The sequence below is a fragment of the Rhinatrema bivittatum genome, chromosome 2 (genome assembly GCF_901001135.1).
Source record: "Rhinatrema bivittatum chromosome 2, aRhiBiv1.1, whole genome shotgun sequence".
NCBI lineage: Eukaryota > Metazoa > Chordata > Amphibia > Gymnophiona > Rhinatrematidae > Rhinatrema > Rhinatrema bivittatum.
Window position 1 is genome coordinate 647789057 of NC_042616.1, and position 10619 is coordinate 647799675.

Sequence of the window (10619 nt, forward strand, 5' to 3'; positions counted from 1 at the left end):
TATATTTTGTACTCTAATGTTGCTTTGAGCATTAATTTGTAATGAAAGGGTAATCTTAAATAATAATTGGTGATAAATGAATAGGCAAGCAAGACAAGGATCAACCGCACAAGTGGCTTATGGCACCAAGATGGAAAAGCTCTCTGAGTTCAAAAAAACCCAGAAGGTTTTTCTGAACCTGTATAGGCATTCCCATGTTACTGCTGCTGTGTGAGTCTTTTCAAACCTTGCTAATGTGAAAGGACAGCTTTTTTTACTATCTTCAAGCTGCCTTTCTTTTTCCCTATGATTTTTTTTTATACTTTTTTTCTGGTTAATTTCTTTATTTTTTCATTTGTGAGTCTCCTCAAAAGTTTAAAAAAAATTAGGAAGTTGAATTTTTTTCATCAAAATTGAGTTTGATTTCACATCAGTCTTCAAAATGGCAGACAGCAAGCCAGAGTTCAAGAGATGGCCCCGTTGGCTCTTTCAAGATGACTGTCAGATCAACATGATGGATGTTTCCACTGCCTCTGGCCTTCCCATTATGTGCCTAATTGCATTGCCTACATCACATGTCCCCAAGGGCCAGAAGGTCAAGAAGTTACACCTTGAACTACTGAGTTCTCTTCAGGCTTCTACCTCAGTAGTTAAGGTAAAGCATTCTTTGAGACAGAGACTGTCGCCCAAAACAAAAAGGCACAGTCCTCTCATGATCAGCACTATGGCTGAGAAGTCTTGGTGCAGGTGTCATTTACCCTCCCAGGACAGTAACAAATAAATGCAGTGCCTTGGTGCTGACAGGATCTTCCTCTGTGCAGAAATGTTCCCCTTTGGTGGAATCTCTCTTTGGCCTTGAAACATTGGCACCATTGACAAGCAAAATCATGGCATTGTCATCTGCTTAGATGCCTTCCCGGAGTAGAGACCCCAATTTTGGCACAGACAAATGAAAACAGGATGAAAAATCCCCAGTACTGATTTTGGTTCCTGAACCACAGGCCATTCACTGTGCTTCTGCAACTGACCATCATCCCATGTGATTAGAATTTGTGGAAAAAAAATTATTTTACTGATATTCTGCCTATCATTAGGGCAGATGTATCCCATTTTGGCATTAATAACGCAAGGAGATCTATGGTCCCTGCTTATCAGGCTAGACAAAAATATTACATCCTATGATTTACTGTCATCTGGGAGAGGACAATTTCTTGAGGAGCCACCTATAGTGCTTTGTGAGTGCTAAAAAGAATCTTATGTTTGTCCATAATTTCATTCTGAGAATTAAGATATTCCTGGTCTTCCATCTGATTCCTCTCCTCAACCTCCTAGGGGAGCATCTCCCCAGGAGAGAACATGCCATATCCAGCTTTTGCCCAAAAGATGGCCAAGGAGATTACTTCCCCTTATTCCAAGAAGCAGAACCTAGAGGTGAGAGATTTGCCTTGTTAAATTTTATTGAACCTCCAAAGCAAGTTATGGCTATACGAATGCATAAATTGCAATAAGTGAATGATGTGAATGTGACGGACGCCTCTATCAATGTTACCAATATCGAGAAAATGGGACATCAAATATAAAGTTCAGATGTGTCCAGATCATCAAGACAGTCCAGCTACCTACCAATCAGTGGTTGTAGAATTAGCTAAAAAAAAATGCAAAAAGATATTACTCATTTGAATAATCCTCTGGGCAAGGATCCTGGATAGCACAGCAAACAAAGTATCCCAATCTGCTATGTTAAGGTCCAGAATAGCTATCCATCCTTTATACGTGGTACGGTATATGTATTCTTGCCTACAAAAATTTCATGATATGATTTACCTTCTATCATGGTACAAGCAACATTTCTTGCCAACTCACTATGAAGCTGAAGAATGTAGTAAGCACCTCATCAGACCAACCTATGAGGCATATGTCACAATTTCTAGGAGATCAGTATTAGCCATTGGAGCAAGAAGATTAGCTTGGCTTTGAGCTTCAGGGCTTCATGAAGATGTACATGAAAAAGCTGATGTCCCATGTATAGGGGATAATCTCTTTGGAGAAAAGGTGAAAAAAACAGTAGACCTTTTTAAAGATCATTATTAGTGGCAACCATGGAACATTCTTCTATGTCTAGAAAGCCCCCCATACTTAGTACTTCAAAAGGCAGTATTTCTAATCGGGAAAGAGATATCAACCTTACCCTTATCAGCGACCCCTTTCTCAGCAGCAGCCCAGGCAGTGTGTTGGAGAAAGTGTGAAAGCCATATTTTATTCCTGCATGGTCTTTGATAACAGTAGATTGTTGGGAAAGATCATACAGCAGGATTACCATTTCAATTTCTAATCTTTCCTTCCAAATAATCCTCCAAGGGAGGCACTTCTAGTTGCAGATCAAATCACTTTTTTGCAGTAGAATCTTATCAACCCTCCTTCGACCAATGAAGAGAAAATGGGTTTCTATGCCAAGTACTTCCTAATTCCAAAAAGGCAGGAGGACTTTCTCCTATCTTGTAGATTGAAGAGGGTCAACCGTAAAATCAACTGAATTGAGAGAGTTTCTGGTATCCTTATAAGAGACAAAAGCAAACAAAGCAATTCGACCTGATTGGGTACAACACAAAATATTGAAAGAGCCCAAGGAGATATTGACTGTACCCCTTACAGCTCTGTTCATCATCCTACCACTGGAAATATGGGAGGTTTGCTCTATAGGAGTCAGAACAGAGGATGCGGCAACTACTAGTTTGATATCAGTAGTGGAGAAAATGATAGAAACATTTCCAAAGAATAGAAGCCTGTAGTTTTTAGGATCCTATACTACGTGGATTTACCAAGGAAAGATCTTGTCAAAAAGGCTTGATTGAAATCTTTGAGGTTATACAGTAGTGCACCAGAAAATCTGTCTGGATTTATGCAAGGCTTTTGATCTTCCACATAGAAGACTGGTGAGCAATCTTAGCCATTCTTAAAGTTGGAAAACAAATTTATACACTCTGTGAGAATTTGGTTAACAGCAATACGAAGTGTTGGTCAATGGGGTCCACTCATTTGAAGGAAAAAGTGACCAACATTGTACCATAAGGATAATTATTAAGCTCAGCATTCTTCAATATCTTTATAGATGATATTGTGGAAGAGTTGTAAGGATATCTTGCTTTCTTGTGAATGATATGAAAATCACTCAGAGTATTGGAATAAAAATCAAAAGTCTGGCAACTTCACTGTAATCCAAAAATATGCTAAATGTATTTGGGGTGCAGAAATCCAAGGGCCATACACCATTTCAGAGAGGAGGAATTACCAATCCCCAACTCTGGGTTTCTCTGAATTCAAGGAGGTCAATGTGATAAGGCAGCTGGGGAAGCTAATAAAGCAGTTAAGTGAATGAAAAGATGTATCACTAGTAAGTGGAGCAAAGAAATATTACCTCTGCACAGATCTCTGATAACGCCCAACCTTGAGTTCTGTGTGAGATTCTGGAAAACACATCTAGAAAAAGACTTTGATAAGGTGGAGGCAAGTCAAAGGAGGGCTACCAAAATGGCACATGGTCTGAAGTACAAGTCATACATAGTTGCTTAAAGAGCTAAAGAAACAGAGCCAATGGATGTGTTGTGTCTGGGTAAAGTTACATAGCTAACTTTACTCATTTATGCAGTGGAATTCAGCCAGTTATGCATTCTGCTGAATATATTTGAGTAAAGTCATAGTTATCCAGATAAAGATCCGAATAAATTTAGGACTTCTCTCTGGCAAAAAGACTTACCCAGAAAACACTGACAGGCTGATGCAGAAAGGTGCATTCAGTCAAACGTGCCTTTCTGCCTGCACTTGATCGCACGTTTTCTGGGTGCAAAACTTACTTCAATGCAGCAAGGAATTCTGTGTGCAGAAAATGAGTGTTCCTTAACAGGAGTACCTCTTAGCACCCTTGCATGGAATTCCCATGCAAATGAGGACATTAAGCAGTATTCCCTGATGCAGAGAGACCGCACCCTGATAGCGCACCACCTTTAATGCTGGAAACTTAACTCCTTTGTTAGGGCTGGAGTTAAGTTTCCAGGGCTATGAAAAAAAATAGTAAAAAAAAAGTTAAAAATTAAAAAAAAAAAAAAAAGATTTGGAACTCTGGATACGTTTCGGCAGCCGCCACCACCACTTAACTGGGTGACTGACTGACTTATCTGGGTAAGTGACAGCAGCCTCCGCTGACACTTATCCAGATAAATAGGGATTTATCAGTCTGTCTGGCAGTGGAAAGCAACTGCCAAATAGCCAGAATAGTACTGACTTATCCGGCTATCTGGCAGCTGCTTCCCAATGCTAGATAGACTAATAAATCGGTATTTATCTGGCTAAGTGGTGGCGGCAGCTGTCACCACCACTTATGCAATGGCCTACAGGTACACCCCCCTCCTGAGTTAAAATGTGTGTTTGGCCTGTGCCAAATGCCCATTTTAAAATTTTAGTGCATATAATTCCTGATACATTAGCATAGCATTAGCTTACTGCATCAGGAATTAAAAAAAAAAAAAATCTGGGCGTTAATGTGTGCTGAAATCCTGCACACATTTTCTTAGTGCCTACATTATTGCATCAGCCTGTGAATATCAGCAATATCTGGCTGACTTATCCAGTTAAGTTAGCCCCACCTGGGAACACCTCCAGTTCATCTGGATAAGTTTTAGCCACCTAAAAATTTACCTGGATAAATCAGAGGCAGTAGACGTGACAAATTTCAACCCCGCACTTCTGTCCTTAACCCCTGATTATTCCGCTCACATCCTTATTACTTTTAATGTTTCTTCATGAATGAAATTTCCAAAGTCTCTTTTACCCTGTCTTTATTCCCAGAGTCTCCTTTGCCTTGTATGTTTGTCTTGATTGGATTGTAAGCTGTGCTGAGCAAGAGCGCTCTCTCATGTGTTTTTGTACAGCATTGCATATGTTGAATGGCACTATAGTAGTGATACATAGTTGTGGTAGTAGTGTCCAGCTAAGTCCCAAACTAAGCCAGTCAAACTTGTCTCAGGGAAAGGAGGCAATATGATATAAACATTCAAATATGTAGCAGGCTCCAATAAGTGGCCAGTAGGTGGTAGTTTCTATAGAATGGGAAACTCAAGAACAAGGGGATATATAAAGGTCATGTACGAATGCTTTCACTGAGGTGGTGGGTGCCTGGTTCAGACTTTCAGCAGAAGTGATGGGAGCAAAAACAATAATAGAATTTCAAGCATGCCGAATTTTGAGCAGGGCAAGAAAGGGGAGACCACTGCTTGAGTAGGATCTATGGTAATATAGATAGGCAAAAATAGGCTGAATGGGTGGACAAGGGTTTCTTGTCTGCAAATATTTTCTGTTTTTAGAAGTATTGGACTACTTACCAACTTAACCTTTTATCTTTCAAATCCACTAATAGACCGAAAACATTTAATAGAAATAGAAATGTTTTAATTTGAATCAGATTGCACATGGCATGTACATACCAACAAGCACTCTGCAATGGTTGACAAATTATATACTGAAAAATAACACTAATGAGCAGCTGTAATAGTTTAGTTTATTTACTTAATCGCCTTTCTAATTTAAAAATCAAGGTAATATAAAAATTAGAAAATCAATAACAAAACTCAAAGTAATACAGTAGTCATGTTATGAGCAGTTTGAGCTGCTCTGAATTATTTAAACTGAGAACCACAACATCAGAAGACAGTTGACTTGGGTTTGGCAGTAGTCCAACTGATCACTAGTCTGCATATCTTGGTGTGCAATACTGTCTTAGTTTAATGGTTGACAAATGATATCCTGCTTTCCTTTTTTTTATAGAAGAGTGCGGATGTGCTGTTCTCCCCATTTCAGAAGCCGAAGCAGAAACGACACAGATGTCGAAATCCTAATAAACTGGATATTAACACCTTGACTGGCGAGGAGAGGGTGCCAGTTGTAAATAAAAGAAATGGAAAGAAGGTAGAGCTCGTTTTCATCACTTCAGCTTTCAACTGTAAACAATATTCGGTTACACTATCACCTCTCAGAAGGAAGCCTAACCTATAGTTAGTGTTCTGTACCTGTGGAAAAAAATTTACGTTTTTAAACGTATAGAAGTTGATGATTCATTGGGCAGGAGAGTAACAGTAGCCGGATATTCAGCAGTAGTTAGCTAAAAAAAAGTGTGCCAATGAATATAACAAGCTAAAGTTACCTGGGTAACAATTATCTTTCTGACCAAATTTACCCAGCTAGATTTAGGGTGTTATTTAGCACTAAATATCAGCAAACATAGGATAAAATGTAGACATTCCTCCATCATCACCTCTTTTTTTTATTCCACTAAATTGTTTTGTTACCTGGACAAAATTTAGCTGGTCAGTGGAGGGGGGATTTTGAAATCTGTTTTTGTCCAAATAACTCAAGAAGTTATTCAGGCTCATCCTTTTGAATATCAGCCTCATTTCTAATTGGCAATATTGCTGTTTTAGCTTTGTGAGCTGTGTTTATTATTTGTTTTTCATTAGATGGGGGGAGCTATGGCCCCTCCAATGAAGGACCTTCCAAGGTGGCTGGAAGAAAATCCTGAATTTGCTGTTGCTCCAGATTGGACCGATATTGTGAAGCAATCTGTAAGTGCGAATACTTTTAAGACTTGCTAGGGAAAATATATACCAGAACTTTCAGAGCATTTTTACCTTCATAAGTGGCCAGCCGTAAACATTGGGAATCGCTTCCTGGCACAAAATCAATAGCAGTTAAGAGAAGTTTCATCATCTGTCAGCCTTGGGAGGTTTAACCTGACTTGCTAATACTTTACAGAGCTGTCTGGGGACCTGGTGCAGTGTTTGACACAGCTCTCTTGGCAGGGCAGCATGTTCAATTGCAAGGTTGGTTTTTGCTTTCCTGAGCACCTGAGGCCGGGAATGTCGCTCAAGCAGAAGTATGCTTACTGTCCTGAGGAGCAAAACACTGTTCTTTGAGGCAATCTGCTGCCCAAGCAAAATGACCACGAAGTGGTTCATATCTTGTATCCAGGAGCTGGTTTCTCGGTACTGCATAATGTATGGAAGGTTACCTAATACAGGGCTATGCATGATTGATCCCTGCCTGAGAGTAGGGAAAAGCAAATTTAAAAAAAAAAAAAAATGAATACACTTTTCTCTCAAAACCTAGTTCAAATTTTGACCAGACTTGTGATCAAATGGAAGCTCATTTATAGGAATAATTGGGCAAAATCTGCACAAATGCCCCATAAATAAACATGTATTTAAATAAATTGGTGTTCATTCAAAAAATAAAATTTGGCAGACTAAAAAATAAATGAGTCATGAGTAGCCAAACAGATAAAACAAAAAACATAAAAATTGCTGCAATATTAAAGAAACTATTTTTGCAGCAGAATGATCAGAGTTTGATAGTACATCATCCACCCATCAGCAAGTTTGTAAAGCTACTTGTTTGCAGAAGCTGACAAATATTAAACATCTTGTTTTGGCCTAGCAATTTCCTCCTCCTTTGGGCTTCCAGTTCAGTCTAAACCAACCTTTATGGGGCTTTTGCACCATGAGCTTTTATTCACAACTACTCGGGGGGTTTTTTTCCATTTATATCCCCCTCCCTATGCCCTTAACCCAGTAATTGTAGTGACAATCCTCAGCAATAGCTGAGTGTGCCAGGGCTCCCAAAAGTTGTGGGCCCTAAGTCCCCAACTACTAGGTGATACCATTGTGCAATGACTGAGATTCTTATCCTTCATCCACCCCCTCTCCTTTTCTCCAGGATGCTCTGAACATTTTGCTTGAAAGTGTTCCCAGCCAGCCTAATAAGCAGAAGCATGACATGGGATTCAAAACCAAGTCCTCTGCCTGGCAATGCACAGCATTTACCAGTGAGCTGACTCTTAACAGCATTTAAAAAAAAAAAAAAATCTTTTAAAGCACTTAGGAGACCCACCTTCCTCCCCTTCTTGCAAGGAAAATAGGCACCAGTGGCTTGTGAACTGTCTATTAATTGATGCTAGTGGGGTAATTGGACCAGTGTTGTTGTTCAGTGAGTTGTCTTTTCCTTCCTGCCGGATTGACATGTCGTCTTTCCCACAAATTATACTGATGAAGAAAAATTTGCTCCCTGGATGAGAAGCAGCAACTGAGCTTTGCTTTACTATCCCAATTCTACTTTCCAGCTGTATTGATTAATGTAATAGTTTTGCTAAGAATGGGTCAGGATAAATGGGCTGTGTGTTAAGCTTTTCAGCAAAAACAAATAGTTCTACAGGATTTTTGCATCCTTGCATTTCGACGCTGTAATGTAATATAGAAAATGCTTGGCAATGAAATGCTGGACATAGTGTAGTAAACCTTATTTCCTCATGAACAGGGTTTTGTTCCTGAGTCCATGTTTGACCGCCTTCTCACAGGACCGGTTGTGAGAGAGGAAGGTGCGAGCAGAAGGGGAAGAAGGCCAAAAAGTGAAATTGCCAAAGCAGCTGCAGCAGCTGCTGCTGCAGCCTCCACTTCGGGAATCAATCCACTGCTGATGAACAGCTTATTTGCTGGAATGGATCTTGCAAGCCTTCAGAATCTTCAAAACCTGCAATCTCTCCAGCTCGCAGGTCTCATGGGCTTCCCTCCTGGACTTACAGCTGCTGCTGGAGGCGATTCTAAAAATCCAACTGCCATGCTGCCTCTCATGCTGCCAAGTATGGCAGGCTTGCCCAACATGTTTGGACTAGGCAGTTTGTTGAATAACCCATTGACAGCTGCTGCTGGAAATACCACTACAGCTTCCAGCCAAGGGGAAACCGAAGATGGCACTTCGAAATCGGAAGAGAAGAGAAATGAGAACGAAGAAGAGACTAAAGACTCTGAGCAAAGCACAGACACTGTTACTGCTACTGACTCTGCAAATGGATCTGTTAGTGCTGCTACTGCTGCCACTGGATTGCCCACAAACCCCCTGGCCTTCAGTCCTTTCCTCCTGTCCACCATGGCTCCAGGCCTATTCTACCCGTCCATGTTTCTACCTCCAGGACTAGGAGGATTGACACTGCCCGGTTTCCCAGCACTAGCAGGACTTCAGCATGCAATGGGCTCCGGTGAAGAGAAGGTTGCTGAGAAAGCTGAAGGATCCTCCCTCAAGGAGGAAGAGACCATGGAAGGCAGTGACGCAGAGGAGAGCCTTGATAAAACGGCGGATTCATCCATTTTAGAAGATGAAATAGCACAGGGTGAGGAATTAGACTCTCTCGATGGGGGTGATGAAATAGATAACAATGAAAATGATGAATAACCAGTACCAGTTCCAGTTGAAGTGTTTTAAACTTTTGACAAGTGGTAGTCCTACTGTTTACATTCTCACAGTAAATGTCCATACCTAGTTTTTATAAGCTGTTCTGTAACATAGTGTAGCAAAAAAAAAAAAAAAAAAAGTCCAAGTCATGTTATACAGATGTGTCAAAAGGTATCTTGGTCATTAAGTATTGTGCAGTGCATTATTTATTATCCCTAGGAGAGATGAAATCTGGGAGCTGATCATGTCTTTTTAAGGAAATTTACATAATGCGCTGCTTTTTTTTTCCTTTGGTACCATTGGTATTATAATAAAAGCAGCAATTCATAATCAAGTGGCACAAAATAGAAGGAAAGTGCTGCTGAAACGAAGTATGAAGTTATATATTTAATTTTTTTTTTTTGTTTTGCTGTGAAGGTCAAGATGAAATTTTACAATACATATCACATGCACTCGGGGATTTTTTTTTTGACTGTACACACCCACACACACACATGCACGCGTGCGTGCCCACACCCACACACTCTGACAATCTCTCCATGATAGTGTGACTGTCTCGATCCTGAGACTCAGCAATAATAAGGCAGCTGTTGAATGTGAAGAGTACTTTTTTTTTGTTTGTTTTTGGAAATTAATCCACGGCTAAGTTTGTTGTTACAGGATAAAAAAAAAAAAAAAACCCTACAGTTTCATTGTCTCATGATCTTGTAATGCACTGGTAGAAACAAAAATAATAAATAAATAAAAATAAATCAGGTACCTTTTTTTAAATTAAAGGACTTTGTTACTTTAGCCACAAAGCTAAACAGCATTACCTCAACTCTAAACTAACCTTGAAGTTTACAGACATGACTTTGTAAATGTAATTTTTTTTTTTGTGATGTCTCTTTATTTTTTTTTCTTCTTCTTGGAAACTGCTATCATGTAAGATAAGATGTAAATTGCTGACAACTGTAGTAATGATGCTTTTAATAAAAGTGACCCATGATATGCAGTGATGTAATTAGAGAAATGTAGATGTGTCTAGGGAGACCAAATTCACGACTGGTGTTCACTCCTTTATATTTTGTATTCACAATAGAAGCAAATACAGTATTATGGCTTTTGTATGTTTTCTTGATCATATCCTCTTCTATGGGGTTAGTTGATCTTTTTTGTTTTGTGTTTTTACAGCTGTTCTATTGAACAACTTTGCAGTCACAAAGAAGAAACATTAATTTATAATGCTTTTCCTTTTTATTCCACTCTGGCTTACTGTTTTTCAAAAGTTAATTCTTATCACAAACAAAGGGACACTTTCAGGCCGATGGAATATGTGCATAAAAGAATGTGCGTCCAAAGTGGAGCGCATTTCCATCTCTCCTGGGTGC

General features: G+C 39.5%; 1 protein-coding gene across 8 annotated transcripts in view; it reads left to right on the top strand.

Annotated features, from left to right (window-relative positions):
* Positions 1-10247, top strand: part of CHD7 (chromodomain helicase DNA binding protein 7) — a 509619-nt gene extending 499372 nt beyond the window's left edge. For all 8 annotated transcript variants that reach the window (XM_029591355.1, XM_029591364.1, XM_029591363.1 and 5 more), the window contains 3 exons: positions 5797-5937; positions 6486-6590; positions 8338-10247. In XM_029591355.1, the coding sequence (XP_029447215.1) occupies positions 5797-5937; positions 6486-6590; positions 8338-9249 (1158 nt within the window). In that variant the 3' untranslated portion in view covers positions 9250-10247. The remainder of the gene's footprint in view (positions 1-5796; positions 5938-6485; positions 6591-8337) is intronic.
* Positions 10248-10619: the final 372 nt, after the last annotated feature.